Raw genomic sequence first — 20186 nt, 5'->3', positions numbered from 1 at the left:
AAAGGCATTAAAAAGACAAACATTCACCATACTATCACCTAACATAGTGTCTAGACAGAGCTAGAGTATAATAAAGTGTATCCAGTCTCAGAAAGTTAAATTGTGGCTTATTGGAGATGAAAGTATGTAGCTTGTATAATGTGCTGGTATGACTTGTTTTTATTGTCCATAAAAGGCATCTGAAATCCCCCATCATTATTGTGTTTTTTTTTTTTTTTTTTTGTTGGACCAAACTCAAAATAAATCTTGGACTTTGTTGTGTTAAAATACTAAAATAAGGACTCCACAGGCATATGAAAACACCATTGTTAGTGGCACATTTGTCATTATAGCTCTTTTTGTGAGACACAGGATTTGCAATGGGAAAGTTCCAAGTAGTTTCCGTGGAACCACTCTCCAAACTAAATTGAATTTGTTGTGGTCTGCTGTCAAAAATGATGTTGTTAGACACTAGTTTTAAAAGAAAAGTTCTATAAGCAGTGATATGGCAAAAAGATATATTGAAATGAATTACTTTTGTCAGGTGTTTTAATGATAAAAAAATGCCACTGACAAACCATTAATATGGTTTAAAATGCACCCAGTCCTTCATCTGAGATAATAAAACACCAGCCCCACGAGACAGAGATTCTTAAATCACACTGGGATATACTAAAATTAACTCAATTATTATAGCTACATTGAAAATATGTGGCCATGAAACCAGTCACATGACATTGTTGACCAGTTGCAAAGGGCAGTGTGTTTATAGATGTCTGTGTGAAAATAAGCTCATCTGGCCGTTTTGGTAAATGAAGCCAAATGCAGAATTTTTAGTCACAAACATTCCATTTAGTCTTATAACTCACCAAACATGATGTAATGTGGAACATATTTGCCCGCATAATTCTTGAAATGGACTATAAAACTAGAGTGCAGTATCTATTACAATACTGGCAAATAAAGTTACTCTTTGCATAATAATAACTATTGCAGATATTGCCAGGTCATTATATGAATTTTCCTTTTTTCCCTTCCATTGACTGTTCTGCTGATGATTTTGTTTTGTGTGCAGGTAAAGGTGCATGAGAGTGAGGAGAGCATCACAGATCATGAGAGCTTCCACGAGAGCCTGCTGAACTTAGAGAAGTGGCTGATGATCATGAAGCAGAAGCTGGAGTCCTTTCACAGCCCCTCAGGAGAGTGGAGCATAGAGGGCCGTCAACATGAAGCTGAGGTCTGTCTGTGTGTGTGTGTGTGTGTGTGTGTGTGTCTGCACCTCTGAGCTCATGATCAGTGGCTTTTAAAGGATCTGATAGTCACTGCTGATGTATCATTATACACATTAGCTGTGACTTGTTCCATAGATAGATCTTAAAGGTTGCCAGTTCTTTAAACAACATTGTGTAAATAATGAAGTAATATGCTTTAGCTGTTTAGAGTTTTAACATCATCTCCTCCAACCAGCCTTTATGTGTTGGTGCAATAGTTTTGCTCATCTGAGGATGATCAGTTTTTCAGAGGGATTTCTTCATCCTCCAACTCCTGGACCCAGAAACCAAATTTAAAGATACTGACTGCCCTAATGATACATATGATACGGCAGAATCAACCCTGCATCCTCCTATGAGTGTTCAACGTGGATTCAGTTCTCTTCCCATGTTGCCCTTTTATATTGCAGTTAGAAGCAAAAAGGAAAAAGAAAAAAGCAATGTATAGCCTCTGTCAGTCATAACTTATGACCCACTACAAGTGTGTGATGGTGTATTTATCTGAAACACTGCCCTCTACCTGCATGTTTTTCTTATTTTCTTCTCATTTTGCTCAGGATTGTTCAGGATAGGACAGACATTCACTGTGGACAGTGGCTGTGTAGCCCCCAGCCAATAACAGTGCAAAGGGTGTGAGGGTGTAGAAATGTAGCAACCAGGTTTCGTCGCTGTCTCCATCTCTCTCTCCTCTGCTCTCTGTCTGCCGTACACTCTCTAGCTTGCTCGGACACTGCTTGAAGCTTGAAGAAATCAGTCTCCTGAATACGTTTGAAAACCCACATTAGCTGACACATTAATGTGTTGTTGGAGGAAAAACAGAATATAGAAACATGGCTTAATATTCTCTATAAGTTTTACACATTAGGGACTATACCAGTGCATGTTTGAGAGGAAGAAACACTACAGTTTCTGATGAGCTGGGAGCAGCAGCAAGGGCACTGTCCTCTCTCTAACAAAGACAGAGTATTATACCAAACTCCATGCTGGAGCAGCAGTGAAAACACACCCCTCACCAACAAAATCTTAATAAACCTAACAACCTGCTAAAAATAAGCTTGGCTACTTGCCAGGCGTTGTCATCAATGATGGCAAACACTACAAGTGTGCCGCTGAACCACAGACTCAAAGTGAACTTCTCAGGCTGAGAGACTCGACTGCATCATAGCACTCAAAGCACTTTGTGCAGTTTGCCTGTTATTCACCCATGTATACACATACACACACTCACTGTGTTGTTAGTCAGAGCACTTTGAGGTACAGTGTGGTAATGGATGACTGCTCTACCTCCTCAGCCCCACAGCCACCTGATGTATAGTACCACTGATATGCCAAATGATGGCATATCTCAGTACCTCAGTCACCCACTAAATCATGTAGAAGAAACTGACTTCTGGTGCTTTAATATTAATACAAACCATGATAGCTGTATCATGAAAATATTCCAACTGTGAAGTCTCCATCATGTCTGGTCTCCTCTCTGTGACCACTATATTAAAGTAATCTGTCTGCAGAGAGCACTGGGAGAGTTTCCAGAGAAGGAGCTTCAGCTGCAGCAGATGGAGGTCCAGGGTGAGGGCGTTTTGGAGAGGACTTCAGAGGAAGGACAGATCCACATTCTGCGTGACATGAAGCGACTACGAGAGTCCTGGCTGGCCCTCTACAACAAGAGTCTCAATCTTCACAGGTACCTGAAAAATCTGTTCAGCTAAGATAAAGGTTGTTTTTAGTTTGATATGCTCGGTGTAATGATGGTAAGCAAAACTATCACAGAGCTACTCCTCGATTTCTTTTACTGCTCACTCTGATTCTGTGTCCACACCACACCAAATGCATAGTGGAAACAGCTCATTAGCAACAGCTTCAGTCCTCCATCAGTGTCTCACAGTGTTGGGCAGGTTACTTGAAATTACTGAGAATAGTACTTAGCAGCCAAAGTAATGTGTTACACTGACAGGAGAGACTCTTTGCAGTTATCTGTAGGGATGTGATGTGCACCAGAACTGATGAGGTCAGTGGAGGGGCCCATTGACACTGGTCCTGATGAAAGTGGAGGTCAGTGGGATGGGGGATGGCTGCATTGATCTTGCACTAAGATAGCAGGAGGCAGAGATGATTGGCTCACAGAGAGACTGTGGAAATGAAGAAATATGTGAGGAGTCTTTGGACCCCGTCATGATGGCATCATTTAAAGGTAGTCATTCTGTGAGCCGTACGAGAAAAAACCTTGCAAAGAAAATACTGTTTCTGACCTTACCAGGCAGCAGCAGATTTCTATACAAGATGCATAATGTATGAATTAGTCAGGGATAAGACATACCTGATAAAGCAGGGAAAGACACCAGTGCAGTGACCAGAATATAAGAACAGGGTCAGCAATGACCAGAATAAAACAAAATCAAAGAGCCAGTAGCAGCAATTGGAAATAATGACTAGCCAAAACAATACCACCAGGTATGACTACCAGAGAATTTACAGAATACAGATGACCAGCAGTCCACTTTTTGAAAGGAGGATGATGAAATGCCTTGATTGACAGTGGAAGTGCATCTAGCCTGAAGGAATGCCCTGAGTAATGTTGAAGGGAATTGTTGCTTTTAATGAGGACTTGCTCTAAGTGATAGCTAAACCAAAACTGTAACATAGGAATTCTTCCTCAAGTTAGAAATAAAGGAGAAAATGAATTGGTGATAGGATAGTAGCAGTCAGTGGCTTGCAAACCACTGGCCTTGATAATAACCCCAAGAGGAACTTGATCGAAATCACAGGAATGTACTGGCTCAGTGTAGGAGCTATGCCATTCCAGTGACTGAACACATGAGACCAGAAACTAGAGAGATTAGTGAAACAGAAAGCTCAAGACATTAGAATAAGCTAAATAAGACTGTGGTTAGCAAGCTATTGTTTTTTTATATCACATAAACAGAGTTGTAAGCACAATATGTATTTTCCAAGTAATACTTAAACATTGTTCAACAAAGTGTGTGTTTTGCCTACATTGGTTCCTTCTTGAAAATGATTGCACTACTATTATTATTAAAATGAGTATTACTCTAGTAGCCACCATAAACTACATGTGGTTTTAAACCAGTTGCTAAAGTTAAACAAAAAATTATCATGACAAGATCCAGTTACTTGGTGTTTACAAAGCTTTCAGACACTTTTCAAATTGAGAATCTTGTGTCAAATTTCTTGTCAAATCTGCTGTACAGTCAAGAATGAGTCACTGGAGTGTTAAGATATGTGGTTGCAGTACAGAATATGAATGCGTGCATATAAACAAACATAAAATGTCAAGAGCTTTTCTGACCTTGAGTTGCTTCTAAGTTTAATATCTATAAAACAACTAGATGGAGACAAGAAAAAAAATAGAGGAAGGATTCCTCTGTTGTTTGTGTCTTCATGTTGTGATTGATTAGACATACAGACGATGAGCTGGTGACTTATGAAAACACTTACCCTCTCTTTTTCTTTCTCTCTCAGGCTGCTGAACAGCTCCATAGAGCAGACAGACTCTGACTTACGGAGGGTTGGAGGCCCACCTGTAGAGAGCATATCTGCTACAGCAGAGCTCATTTTAGGGGAGGACAGGAACAGGAAGCTCCAGGAACCAGAGAGACCAACAACAAGACCAGCCAGCAGAGGTGTATGGAGCCTTGGCTAGCTCTGGACCTGGATGGGGAGGAAGCCTGGAGGGAGCAGGGTTGATGGCAGGGCAGGGTGGGTGGATTGAAGGCCATGCTGAAGGTCACCTCAGACTGACTGGACAAGACAATGAGCATCTCAGTGCATCAATGGCAGACAAGGACAGTGGGCACTCCTTTAAAGGAGATGAAGTAGATTCCTCTGCCTGGAGCATTCGCAGCAGAGCAAGCCACGGTGTTTCTAAAGACAGCGATGGAGGCCCTGACGGTGATAAATCAACGGGGGGAGACAGCAGCATCTTGGTCAGAGACAGAGGAGTGGCAGCATTAACCGCTAAGGTCAGCTCTGGTAATGGAGCAAGAGGAAGTTCTGGAGAAGGCAGTGTGGAGGCAGGGGACGGTCTGAGCCCAGGAGGAGGAGCGTTCGTGCTGTTCAGAAGGGATACAGCCAGGCAGCCATCAACAGCTCAACACACAATGGTATGGTGCTATGTTTCCATACTCCCTGCCCCTTGGCTAAGTTTGTTGAAGTAGGAAATTGGGCCTGGCCAGTTCGTTGAGATATTTTCACTTTATAAACTAAATGTCAAAGTTTACTTTCTGTGATTAACTCCATGTTCCTCCACACAGCAACACAGGAGTCTGCTGGATCATGTCTATGTTCAAGCTGCTGAAAATATTTAATAAGTTGTCACCACAATTCCCTCTGTGGCTGAGTTTCAGCAGATTCAGCATTCATTCTTCATTCATTCATTTTGAAGTTGGTTTGGATGTATCCACCACTGAGGCTGGGCAGGAACTGTACGATTTCATCAATCTTTGCTTCAAGTAATTGATGCAACTCTCACTACACATTTTAATCACCTTTTTGCATCCCAAGCCTACACAGTAGAGCTATGCTCACACTGAATGTAAAGGCAGCATTGCTCCATGCACGTTGAATGGAAAGCAAGGGAGAAAAAGAAAAATGCAGAGGCACAGATGACAATGAGGAGACAGTATTTTTTTCCATCACAGCACAGTTTCAGTCCAGAACACAGAGGCCACAACATGTTGAATACAACTACAGACTACAAATACAGTAATATTAAAACAAGTTCACTTCACTTTACAGATCCATTGCCATGAAATAGTGGTCATTCAGGTAATTACACAATGCAAATCCACAAACTGGACATCAGAGAGCAGCTGATTTGGCAGAAATTTGGCTCAATCCTAAAATAGAGTCAGGGGCAGCAGACAGACAGTGACAGATTATTTTAATAGTACCTGCCCTGTGCTTAAAGCACTGTGTCAGTTGAGATGATAAGTGGGTGTGTTTCAGCTCATACAGTGCTTACTTAGTGTATCTCTCTAAATAAATGTATGTTTACTGGTTGGATTCTGGAACTATAGGCAAATAATAATGAAGTTGCCCTTTGTAGACCACACTTGATGGGTACTTAAATGCAACATATTACTTAGGCAATGAAAAAGGAGTAGTAGTGACCCACAGCTCCCTTTTTTCTCCATAGCTTCCTAGTTAAAGTCCGTTCAGAGCTCACCGTTCATTCCAGGGACTAATGCAGCTGTCTAGGCATCAGTTTAGAGATTTAGCTGTGGAGCACTGGTGAGTTTTGAATGGCTGTAATCACTTGGCACCCATTTAGTACTTGTCTGGCAGAACAGTTGTTCTTGAAATGAAATGACACTGATAGGAAAAACAGAGAAGCTCAGAAATCTAGTGACAAATGACTGCTGTGGTCAACATTCCTCACTGAGTCCACATATCAGCCCAGTATCCCCAGTCCAGACTCAAAAAGAATATGAATGAGTGCTGACTTATTGACAGTGTTGGTGTGCGCTGTGCAAGAGTCTTCAATTGTATGAGTTGTCAAAGTTGTTTGTGGTTTTGCAGGGAAGCACAGGACACTACAAATCCAGGAGGAGGGAGTTTGAAGCCTGGCTGTGCAAAGAGAATGAACTCCTCTCAGGGATCCTCAGCACTAAGGGAGCAACACTCAGTGCCAAAGAACTCAAGACCCAACAGGACACGCTCAAAGTGAGTTTCTGTTAACATTTATGTTGGATGGTTTTTGTACAGCTCACTGTGTCGTTGTATTATAACAAAGGAAGATGTGAAATACTTGTGGTTGTTTCCTTCATAAACCAGCAGATGCTCCACAGGTTATTGTTACTGATGACTTTGGTTACTCTGGGAGGCAGCTGCTTACTTTCTTGTGTGGTCCACTGAAAATTGACCCCACCAAAGTTTTTGCATATTTTAGCCAATTTACCATAAATCACTCTGACTTAGCAAAACCAGATTTAATTAGATTTCTCCATATATGTGCTCACCTATAAAGCAGACACTGGTGTCATATCTTTTACATTAATACAGTCAACTTGAGGGCTGACGCTGGTTTGAATGTAGCTTTTTTAAGTCAGGTTTGCACTTTAGCCCTATCATTTGTTCTTGTGTCTTTTGAACACATCCCAGGATTTGGTAGTAATTTGATCACACAGTACATATCCTAAACCTATTATCTTCAACCATATCATATTATTCAATTTACCAGCTGTTAGTTAACAGTGTTAGCTGATCGTCTTTACATCTTTATTTTTCACTTATCATTTATTCCATGTTAGTAGACAGTAGTTAGTAAAATCATCTGTATTTGGACCTGGTCTTTGCTGTGTGTTTCTTTGGAGTAGAGAGCGAGGATCCCTTGAATCAGAAGTTGCAGCTTCAGATATCAGACTGATTGGATTAACGATTAATATTGATCAAATTCTTTCCAAGAATTAGAAGGTTTTGCCCCCCTTTAACAAGATATTTTAAGATATACAAAATCTATGAATAACAGCCTGAAATGAGCTAAACTGAAATTTATTTGTTGCAGAAACAAACTATTATTGGTTACATTTATAATACAGCTTGCATTTTACAGTATAATCCAAAAAAATACATAATATATACCAAGCTGTTGGTTATGGTTCATTCTTGTAGTGAAAAGGGCAGTAAATGTGTGAACAGGTCTCTGGGCAGAATCCTGACTGAAGGTGAGTAAACTTTGGGATTATTTGTTCAGGAACAATCACTGTGTAACCTGTACATTTCTTCTGACAGAGAGGAAGCATTTGCGGTCATTAATATTCTGTCGTTTGGCCACGGTGCTGTCAGCAAACATATAACTCCAAACTCATAATGTATTTTAGTTGGACTAACTTGGTTTTGAATAAATACCCCCACAGCTATATGTACACTAGTTTGAACATTCCTAAGGTTTAATTTCCTGATGATCTGAAATTCCAAATTGTGTTACAGAATAAAACAGTAGCATGTTTTTTTTCTACTATGCTTGGAAGAAAAGGTTATCCTGATGTAAACTGTCAATACTCCAAATGTAATTTTTGTCATTAAATTGATGTTACAGCAAGATGAAACCTGCTGTGACATTGACCTCTTGTTAAAAGTTTCAGTTCCGTTGCATCTAATGTTTCTTGTCATTTCTGACCCAGGAAAAAAAATCCAATTCTGAACAAACACCAGGAGTAACCCTTACTTATTTTCCCTGAAACACTCTGCTGTGTCCTGGTGCAGGCTCTGAGGGCAGCAGTGCCGTGGGGTCAGGAGCAGTTCCAGCTGTTGCTCCGAGGAGAGTCAGTGCACAGACGCCAGTTCTGGGCCAGGTAGAGGATGTGGATCTGGAGGAACTCCGCTACCACTGGATGCTTTACAAGTCCAAACTGAAGGATGTGGCAGTTGTCAGGGCCAGAAGTGGCACTAAGGTGAGAGGAGAGCGTTTCATCAATCACTGCCTGCAGTTCAGTTCAGAATTCTTTTTAAGGCTTTTGGGTCGATGCAGCTACAGTCCAGAAGAGTTTAGAATAATCCCACACTGTGCATGAGAAATCTGATAGGGCCTGGCTGGTTCAGCGTCATTTAGCCAACTCTCAGTTTTAGTTCACTATAATTTATATATTTTTTATGATATGTACATCGTCTTTCATTCGGGCTTTATGACGCCTCTGTCACTGACAATCAACAGAGAGACAGAGTAACCTGGACATCCTCTGAACCAGATATTGATAATATACATAATATATGGGGCTTTCTGCATGGAGTTTGCATGTTCTCCTTGTGCCTGTGTGGGTTCACTTCATGCAGGTTAACTGGTGACTCTAAATTGTCCATAGGTGTGAATGTGTTTATGGTTGTCTGTATGTGTTGGCCCTGCGATCGACTGGTGATCTGTCCAGGGTGTACCCCGCCTCTCGCCCAGTGTCAGCTGGTGAGCGGTATAGATAATGAATGAATGAATAAATGTAAATACTGATACAGAAATGAAAAACATATCTGGAGCACATAGGCAATTGTGCTTGATTTTGGAAAGGCAAGAGTCCTGCATTTACTGCTCTCTTCACTGTCATGTCATTTAAGTGCACTCTTTTATTTTCACCACAACGGTGGCAGTGTAATATTACATCTGTGTGGTAGCTGCTGCTCAGTATACTCAGTATACAGTGGAGTCAGTTCTAATTGTCTAAATGTGTTCTTCAGGAGTGGTGGAACCAAATGAAAAATCTTTTTAAAAACTTTTAAGAGCTATCCACTAGGTTGTGCACCAGAGTTCTTATGTCTGCATGTTTGAATTTAGTATTATTATCCAGTCTGCAAGCTTAGTGTTTGAACAAAGTCACCATTGTGAATTGATTGAAATATTTTGTCTTTCTTCAGAGAGTCCAAGTCAAACATGAGGAGCCGGGTATCGCAGCACAAGCACAGGAAGGTAACACCAAACTATTCCACAGTCACACAAACAGAAAATGTAGAAACAGTAACACTGGCAGCAGTATGATGCTCCACTGATGAACAAGTAGCTGTGGTAGAAAAAGGTCGCCAATACCTCACCTACACAGATATATACATGATGATGCAGCGTGTAATCAGAGTGGATAGAGACTCAGGGGCAGATTTAAGACTAGACTTAAGTACTAGATAGTGCTTCATTACATGGTCATTTTCATTATAGATTTATTAGTCTAATTTTTTAAAATTAGTTAATTAATTTAGTCTTTACAGAAGCTATGTTGACATCTTCAAATGTCCAACTTTGAAGTTTAACACAACAGTCCAAATACTGAAGATATTCAATTTACACTGACATAAAATGGAGAAGAGCATCAAATTCTCACAGCTGAGAAACTGGAACCTGGATGAAATTGATTTTTTTTTAACTTCATAAATGACATCAAAATGAGTTGTTTGTTTGATTAATAATTTAGTGTTAGTATTCTGACTCAGACTGATTTGCAGCCTTGTTGCTACTTTCTTTTTTCCCAATACATAAAGTTTTCCTCAGCTGACAGTCTAGAAACTATTTTAAAATGCGCTTCTAATTTGCAGTTATTTATCCACATTTTTTGTGCAAAATGCAGTTTTATTTTGTCATTAATTGTCATTCTTCTTTCTAGAAGACAGTGTTTAGTTTATTCATTATGGAATGACAGACATCTTTGTGCTGAATGTCAGTGCTTGGTTTAAAGCACAACTGTGCAGAACAGTGTACACCCTGTCTGCTTTACTACAGTTGGGCTCTATGTCTCTGAGCTGTCAGACAGTAGATCAGTTTTTCTTTACCCTTTTTACCATTTTCATTTAGTGTTAGTACTTGTTCTTTCCAGTTGCACATTTGCCACTCCTCGATCAGAATACTCATCTGCAATAATGGCTAATTAATACACTGAAAGCTTGTCTTCTTTTCACAAGTAACAAAATAATAAAATACACAACACATTGTTGGTTAAAAAGAGTTGTGTGACAGAGCAGCTCTGTCAGGCTGTTCTTAGGCACAGCAGCTAAACACTAAATCATATGGTAACATTCTCACAATGACAGTGTTCACATTGACATATAATGTTTCTCATGTTTCCCATCAAAATGTCATGTTTTACCACACTTACATTTGCTAATTTGGACCAAACACAAAATACAGCTGAGGGTGATGGGAATGTCTTTTTTTCTTTTCTTTTTTTTTTTTTTTTAGCATATTTAGCATAAACCAAAGCATTGGACCAACTTAAATTTTGACTCGATGATGGCGCTAGATGAAAAATATAGGATTACCAAAGTTATTACAACACCATGAGGCAAAGATGACTAGCTGTAGTTCAATTCATAGTCCAGCTGATGAACACGTCAGGAAGTAATACAAAGACATAGTGAAGAAAAAACAACAAACTGAGTCATGCCTTTTTACCAAGTAAAAAATCATCACCAATTAGTAGGAAAACTGAATGAATGAGGACTCAGCTCAGGACTGAGCTGGACCCATACTCCACAGGGACACACCAATGCCAGTGTCAACACTTAAAGCATGTGATGAGATTAGCATCACACTAACTATACATGACATATGCTTACAGAAGTTACTGGACTTTAAATTCTTTACATTTAGGTTCTTCTTGAGTAACTAAACAACCATTCGATGTCACCACTCACATGACACTCAGCTCATTTGTTGAATTAAACGTAAAGGTATTGTACAGATGAGAAATTAACTAGACTGTGTAGAATGTTAATAGTACTGAACAGACAGTCCACATCTCAAGGCTTCAAGCAGGTGACAAGGCATAATTTCTCCTTAGCTAGGCTTTTACTGTGAAACATCTGCAGGAAGTGTTGAGTTCCCTATTTGAATTTTCAGAGTAAAGGTATTTCCAACCCCCTTAATGTTGCTAGAACAAATCCTTTTATACAAGATACATAAGATGATGCTTAAATGAATGCAATCTTAATGACCAGTGTCTTATAATTATACACTCACTAAGCACTTTATTAGAAACACCTGTACACATGCGTATTCATCCAATTATCCAATCAAGCAGTCACAGGGCAGCGGTGTAATGCATAAAACCCTACAGACACAGGCCAGGAGCTTCAGTTGATTAACTTTGACTGTGATGTGATAGTTGGTGTCAGACAGGCTGCTTTGAGTGTTTCTGAAACTGCTGGACTCCTGGGATTTTCACACACAACAGTCTCTAGAGTTTTTACTCAGAATGGAGCCAAGAGGTGAACAGTCAGACTGGAGCTGACAGAAAGGCAACAGTGGTTGTAAGGAGTGGTTGTAACATCTCAGGGTAAACAACAACCTGCCTTGTGTCAACAGTCCAGACTGCTGCTGCTGGTGTAATGGTGTGGGGAATGTTTTCTTGACTCACTTTGGGCCCTTAATACCAACCAATCATGGTTCGAATGTCACAGTCTGAGTGTTGTTGCTGACCATGTTCATCCCTTTATGGCCACAGTTCACCATCTTCTAATGGCTACTTCCAGCAGGATAACGCTCCATGTCACAAAGCTGAAGTCGTCTCAAACTGGTTTCATGAACATGACAGTGAGTTCAGTGAACTTCAGTGACCTCCTCAGTCACCAGATCTGAATCCAGTAGAACACCTTTGGGATGTGGTAGAACAGGAGGTTGGCAGCATGAATGTGCAGCTGACAAATCTGCTGAGATGATGTGATGCAGTCATGTCAACATGGAGCAGAATCTCAGAGGAAAGTTTCCAACATCTTGTTGAACCCAGGCCAATAAGGACTGAGGCTGCTGGAGAGCAAAAGAAAGAACTACCCAATATTAGTATGGTGTTCCTCATAAAGTGCTTGGTGAGGGTAAATGCCTTTCTGTCAGGTGTATTCACTCATTCACAGTAAGTTGAGGTAGTGTGTGATTCAAAGAAACACAGGCATACCTTTGCCCTGTGGGTGTTTGTCATGTGGAGGTATGATTAGCTAGCTTCCTCCTCCATCAATCATTAACCTTTGTATACACAGTCTAACTCACTCTGCATGTTCTGTTTAAAACCTCTCCACGCCTGCAAAGTATTATGATAATAAAAGAAGATAAAAATTCAAAACTATAGAAACATCATTGGTCACGTAGTCTCTTACCATAATAGTTCTTACATAACTATTGTAACCCTCCGTCTGTGTCACTCAGCCCAAAATGGCAAAAGCTAAACTGACCTTCTACTCATATTGTAGGGGTCTTACTCTGTCAGCACAAGTTAACCAAGTAAATGTGGTGGAAGTGTTGCTCATACTGTACATATAGATGCAATGGCAAAGTGGGAGGAGTGATTTTTGGACATCCAGTGAGAGTAAGAGTCTTGTTTATTCTCTACATAGACAGTGCTCACAGGCAAGCATAATGTGTCTTACAAAACATTCATCACAGTTTATTATCTGTTAGGGATTGTTAGTGACATTCCAGATGCACTGTCTCAGTTTGACCTCCACAAATGTTGATAATCTGTTTGGTTTGTTTATAACCTGCCTGACTGTCTAATTTTTCTTGCCATATTAGACCTTTTTTGCTATTTACAGGTACAGTATCATCTACCACATCTATTAATCATCATCAATCACATTATTATAGCTGCTCATTCAGCATTCTATTCATCATTTTATATTGGTAAAAACAAACTTAATATTCTACTATGAAATGGTGTCACGGGGCTCTGGTGTATGATGACACCACTTTTTTGGTTACCTTTTTTTTTTAGTTCTACAGTGTGTCAATATGATGTATATGAAATTTACAATGCTAGTCAGAATCACCTTAAAGTCTCTCTGAGCTGTTCCCTGATGTATCTGTGTCTGATGCTGGGCCACAGTGAATTTTATCTTTGTCGGCAAATGTTTGCTTTTACATTAAATTATTTCTAGTGAGTTGGGGTGACACAGTGTTCGGAAGGGGAGAGATAAACGTGGGCGATAAACATGATTCACAGAATAACAAGTCTGAGAGACATGGGAGAGTGTAGAGGCCTTAGTTGAATCAGTTTACTGTGGTACATGATGTTTCTGAGTGTGTGGGTGAGCTGCTGCCTCTGCTTTCATCTTGTTATTGCTCAAATCTCCTATACTTCCCTAGACTTTTTCTCACTGACAAGAAAATGTGTACTTTTTAAAAATATTTTTTCTGGGCAAATGAGTAATAACAAAATCATCACGATTGTTTTCATTCATTCTCAGTCTCTATCTGTATTCCAAAAAACATTCCAATATCTGAAAAAATCTAAAAAAAAAAAAAGGAAGCAGAAGCAGACATGTTTGCACACTCTTAAAAACGATCTTAAGATCATAAAGGGAGACAAAAAATTGTGGTTTCTATGTATAGTCTCTGTAGTTAAGATGCAAAGAGGCAGAAACCAACCAGTTTGTCAATTGGGGGATTTGGAGGCCAGGTTAACACATTGGGCTCTGTCATGTTACTTGAGCCATTTCTGAGCAGTTTTTGTGGTGTGGTTGGAGCACCGTCCTGCTGGGGGAGGCCCCTGCCGTCGGGGAGTGCGTTTGCCATGGGGAGGTGTGCTTGGTCTACAGCAATGTTAAATTGGGTGGCATGTATCAAAGTAACATCCAGATGAATGTCAGGCCTCCAAGAGAGATTTTCACTAGCAGAACTTTTGGTATATGTGTAAAGAGATGAATAATCTTGATGTTGAGAGTCAACTCATGTTCAAAATCACAAGCAGTTAGAATATGTAATTATTGCTTTAACTAAACAAGCAGCAGTGTCTAAGGAATGTTAGCCCCTTATACAGAGCCACACTTTACATGCTACACATTTACTTTACTGTGTTTACTCTGATTTGCTGTGATGGCACTAGGCTTGCAAAATTCCCATGAAAATTTAATGGGAATATACAGGAATAAACTGTAAATTTGCTAAATTACAGGTTGACTTATAACAAGGAGCTTAAATGTAACATCTTAACATCATAATCTTGGGTAAAACAACCAGATGTAATTTAAATTGAGTTGAATTTCTCCCCTGTACTCTGCATTCCTCCATCACAAGCACAGATCATTTCTAGAATGCTGCTCACTACAGCCACACTACTGCATCTGAGCCCACAGACCCAGTCAACTCAGTTTGGATCATATTACTGGGCTCAATATATTTGATCTATGGCATTAAAGTTTAATTTGCAAAAAATAAATGTGTTTATACAGTAGCTAGCTAGCCAGTAGCCAAATGTAAGCTAGCTAACACCATTCCATTGACAGTTTAAGAGGCTAGCATGGTGCTAGCTAGCTCAACTGTGATGTTGTTTCTTCTGCCGTCTACCAGTTTTCTGTTCATACAAGACTGTAGGTTACAGTTTGATTTAGCAGATGATTGAAGGGTGATCATCTATTCATATTTCTATTTCTATTTCTATTAATTTACTCAGCATCAATCGTAAAATATTTTACAAGTTTCCAACTTGGAATATTTCCGAAATTCCCCAGTTTAGCTCCCAATGGAATGTTTCTGGAAATGTTTTCACCCCTTTGCAACTCCAGATGGCACTAGAGTCAATAGGAGTGTCCGTTTCAGAAACATGACTAGATGTCATCAACAAAGATGGGAGATGAGAAATGATCAGTATCAATACAGATGGAATGGAGCAATGCAGAAGGCAAAAGGTGAGACTATCCAAATCAACTTTACATATTAGTGTATCAACTGAAGTAAATGACTCCCACAGACAGACAGGCCTGTCAGAAAGTGTGATTCTCTAGTTTAAGAGAAAAAAAAACAGCATGCCTCTAGTTCAGGAGGAGTAATGCCACTCTAAAGATGGTATGATATTTAGGTATCCTCTCCTGTGGACTTTAGAGGGGTGTACTGAAACCTCTCAATATTCAGACCCTTTGCTGTGGTACTCCAAATTGTGGTCGGGTACATCCTGCTTGCTTATCTTTGAGATGTGTCTAGAACTCATCTGGAGTCCACCTGTAGAAAATTGAATTGTTTGGACATAGTTTAGAAGGACACACACCTGTGTATATGAGGTCCAACAATTCACATTGCATGTCAGGACAAAACCAAGCCATGAAGTCTGTGGAATTCTCTGTAGACCTCCACAATAAAACTGCAGTGACAGTAGATCAGGGGCAAGGGTAAAAAACAATTTCTAAAGCTTTTTGTTCCCAGGAGCATAGTGGTCTCAATAACTGTGAAATGGAAGTTTCAAACCACCATGACTCTTCCTAGAGTCATCCAGCCAAACTGAGTAACTGGACCAGAAGGGCCTTGGTCAAGGAGGTGACCAAGCACTCAATGGTCACATTAACAGAACTTCAGAAGTCCTCTGCAGAGATGAGAGAACCTGGCAGACGAATGACCATCTCAGCAGCACTCCATCAATCAGGCCTTTATGCTACAGTGGCCAGACGGAAGCCACTTTGAGTACAAGGCATTTTTATTCAGAGCATACAGCCCACTTGGAGTTTGACAAACAGCATCTAGATGACTCTGAGAGCTTAAGGAAAATGATTTTTGGATCTGATGAGAATACTGAACATTCTAAACTCTAATCACTCTGTTGAACACCAGGCACTCACAACCATGTTTTCATTGTCATTATGAGTTTTTGAGTATAGATCGATGGCTAATAGGGATGGGCAAATGGCAGTTATATCCATTTACAATCAAATGTCCAAAAAGTATAGGGACTAAGGACTGTGGCAACCACACACATTATTTAAGTAAAAGCCTGGCTCTTGTTTTCATTGAGGTATGTAAAATAAAGGCCAAATCCTTTGTGGTGTATTTATATTTCTTTCATTTAAACTGTCACTTGCCATCTTTGTATGATGGAGGACTAATGTAGGGATTTGGATTATATGCCGAAAGCTAAACCTGATTTGATCCATCAAACGGCTTTATGTTTTATATGGCACATGGTCCCTTACTAATACAGTTTTAATGAGTTAGTGAATAATTAAGTCGATCAGAAACCACTTGATGCTGCCTAAGACGCAGTGTTAAGCTAGTGATGTAGTTGCCATTCATGATTGTTTTTGCATTAAATACACTGATTTAACTCAAGATGCTGTTCTATCAGGTGGTGTCCATCTCTTTTATTAGAGGACTTTATGAGCCTGTCTGAAACTCTGTATCCTGCCTCTTGTGATTACATGAATAAAAACACATCTCATAATTAAACAGTGTAGGACAGAGGACGGCTTGAAAGAAAATTTACTGTGCTCTGTGACCTAGTCTTCACCACATGGCTTAATATGAAAATGTAAATTTCCAGCAGCTCAGTCTTTCACACTGTTTTTGGATGCTTCGGCCTACATTACATACTGTACGTGTGTGTGCCTTCCACTAACCCTGTGTTGCTGCTGCCGTCGCAGAAGCCTGGGTTGATGCAGCGGGTGTGTCGGCTGGCTCTTCCTCTGTGGCTCCTCCTCCTGGCTCTGCTGCTCCTGGCGTTCCTGCTGCCCCTCATGGACGAAGGCAACAGCTGCTCCCTCTCCAACAACTTTGCCCGATCCTTCAACATCATGCTCCGCTATGACGGACCTCCACCCACATAAGAATTCTCCTCTGACAGCGCAAGATACAGTAAACGTCTGATCTCACTCCTCTTGTGGACCATGGCTAATGTAGGAAATGCTAACTGTACTACTTGAGATCCCACACTCCCCTGCCCTTTGATCATCATGCATGACTAACAGACCACAAACACAACCACACAACCTTTAGTTCAATCTAAAGGCTGTGCAGCTTCAAACCCTGTATTCCTGCGCAACAGATCTTGTACTCACTTTAAATACTATTCTAACTACTACTCTAAAACTACTCATCTCAGTAACCTAATAGCTTTACTAATACCAGTGAATCAGTGACATATATCTTCCTTCAAATCTATAATCTACTTACGTGGGAAACCACAGCCAATAGTAGCATGCACATCTTCAAACATCACACCTAGCTGTCCGTGCACATTCTTGTCTGTGTTGTCAAAATCAGTTCCATTGGACTTATCTGCATGTCAGACCACCACAAGGGAACAACATGATTGCAATTGGACTACAGATCCCATGCTCATTTTAATTTGAATTTCCAAATACTATATCGTCAGCTTAAGTTCTGTTAATCTGAAATTAAAATAACTTTAAAAATCACCAGTAGACTCGAAATCCCACAACCAGCACCAACTAGGCAGAAGCTTGTTACTGATTTAAAAAAGTCCCATGCCTCTCATCATAAAGATATTTTTCAGAATTTTACTGAAATGCATTTCATGTTATAACTTGTTCTTACCACATACCAAATGACTCAGTTTTAACTAGACACTATTTTGATTATGGCTTCTTTTGAGACTGTCTCATTGTTACATAGAATCAAATCTCACAATTAAAGTCTTATAATGACACACCAACTTCTCACTGGACAAGAAACCTTTCTCATTATAATAAGATAGTTGGTATTTTGTGAAAGCATAAAACATCTATATGTTGTTGAAACAGGAGAAAGATCCAATCAGTGCAGTGAGAAAATTGACTGACTGGTTTATACGATTTGATTTAGTTTGAGAGACACGAGAAGTATGATTCACCCAGGTTTCTTGATATCAGAGCCAGCCTGCTTATCATGTTATGATGGGAAACCTGTGTTGCTTTGTGATATTTAAATGGAAATAATTTGAGATTGGTCATTATAACACAAACATCTTGTTATAACATGAAATATTATAATGGAAACTTAGCAGATTATTTTTATGGTAGCAGCAGTTGGTCTGCTGCCTTACACTTCAGCTCTTCACAGTTCAGTACATTTCTTCTGACTGCCAGAATCAGTCTCAAGTTTCATTTGGCACAGGACTAAACATGAAGTCATCATCATCATTTCACACATATAAAGTGACACAAATGTAAAGTGACTTAATATAATTGGTTCAGAGAGAATGTTCAAATCCCTGCTTACAATCCTCTGTTAGTCCTCATCAGGTGTCTGGAATTCATTCTCACCTGGTGGTCATTTGACGTCTGTCATACTATATATGGAGCACGACAAACCCAAAGCCAATTAGTGTGTGGAGACAAATTTAGAACATGCATATACCACATGATCCAAACCAAAGACTACAGCAACAGAAGTGACCATGATAGTGAAGCTCACTGTTCGTCGCTGTTAAACTTCCTCTAAGTAACAAATGATAGTTGTTATTACAGCCTTCATGTGTTTTAGTGTTCCTGCTTGAGGTAGGCTAATGCAGCTCTTCAGCTGATGTTATGCTAACTGTATGTAGCAACATTAAATAACTGGTCTGAATAGAACTACAAAGTGAAGCTTTAGCTCTTAAATTACGCTCAATCTTTTATATATATATATATATATGTATATGTATATGTATTTTTTTTTTTTTTTTTGAAGGTCAAAAAATAACTTGTGTGTTCTTAGTTTTATAAAATAAACTGGACTGTTATTGTATGTTATTGTATGTTCATACTGAGAGCAACTTGGCTAATGCTAATCAGCTTTGAATGTGAATGTTTTACTGATTTAATGTGTCAACATAACTAGTTCTCAGTCAGCAGTTAGATGGTGCACAGTGCTTTGTTTCCACATCACAGTGTGGGTTGTACTATATGGACCCCAGTCTGAATGAAGACTAAATGTAGAAACAGAGCAGGAACAGAAAGACCTGGTCCTGATACACCTCTGGGACCAGCTGATGTTTCTATTATCAGTGTTCCTGAAAAACTGAGTCATGTTGCTGGGGTTTACTGTACACATTACGTATTACATACATGAGTAACCAATTCTGAACTTGCTTTGATTTATTAAAACCACAGTCCTGAGCTCTCTTCTAATACCATCTTTACAAGTTTTTTTAGCTGACACAGTCCAGCCCTCCCTATCCATTCTCATATATTCCATTTGACTGTCTTCAGTCTTTCTTGCTGGTGACATTTAACATTTGATGGAGGTATTACTTTTTTTTTTTTTTAAAATCACCATCCCTGTCGACACAAATTGAATGAACTACATGAGATGCTCTCAGACAGGACTATGTTCTATATATGCATCACAAGTGTCATTGTGATTTTGAAGGTTTTCTTATTTCTTGACCAGAACTCAGAAGGTCCATTGGTTCACTTCTCTCTGCTGTGGATTCAGGCTTTAGATAGACAGTGCACATGTACACAGATAAATGGCACTGTCAGAGAGAGCGAGAGAGAAAGTTCTACAAATACTGCATTTGAAAAGAACCAAACAAGCTCCAAACTTTACCCAGCTAAACAGAACAAAGCCAGTCCCAGACAGGGCACCTTGTTGGAACCTGTTGGGTGTTGCAGTCTTTGATATCAAAGTTGTTGAACGGTGGTGATCATGTTGCTCTCAGTGTGGACACACAGCTGTGGCTGACTGATTCAGTAGCAATTCAGCTGAGGCAGTGTCACATGAAAAATCACAAGAGAATGGTGTCTTTATTTTTACAGTGTTGAAGGATGATG

The 20186-nt window shown here is 39.7% G+C and overlaps 1 protein-coding gene across 1 annotated transcript in view; it reads left to right on the top strand.

Moving 5' to 3' along the window:
* Nucleotides 1-18553, top strand: part of syne3 (spectrin repeat containing, nuclear envelope family member 3) — a 42446-nt gene extending 23893 nt beyond the window's left edge. The window contains 9 exon segments of the mRNA XM_051078336.1: nucleotides 1055-1216; nucleotides 2762-2934; nucleotides 4731-4920; nucleotides 4922-5371; nucleotides 6789-6932; nucleotides 8475-8516; nucleotides 8519-8662; nucleotides 9612-9738; nucleotides 16969-18553. Of these exon segments, the coding sequence (XP_050934293.1) occupies nucleotides 1055-1216; nucleotides 2762-2934; nucleotides 4731-4920; nucleotides 4922-5371; nucleotides 6789-6932; nucleotides 8475-8516; nucleotides 8519-8662; nucleotides 9612-9738; nucleotides 16969-17258 (1722 nt within the window). The 3' untranslated portion in view covers nucleotides 17259-18553.
* Nucleotides 18554-20186: the final 1633 nt, after the last annotated feature.

The sequence above is a fragment of the Lates calcarifer genome, linkage group LG19, assembly GCF_001640805.2.
Source record: "Lates calcarifer isolate ASB-BC8 linkage group LG19, TLL_Latcal_v3, whole genome shotgun sequence".
NCBI classification, from domain to species: Eukaryota; Metazoa; Chordata; class Actinopteri; family Centropomidae; genus Lates; species Lates calcarifer.
This window is presented reverse-complemented; position numbering and strand designations above follow the sequence as displayed.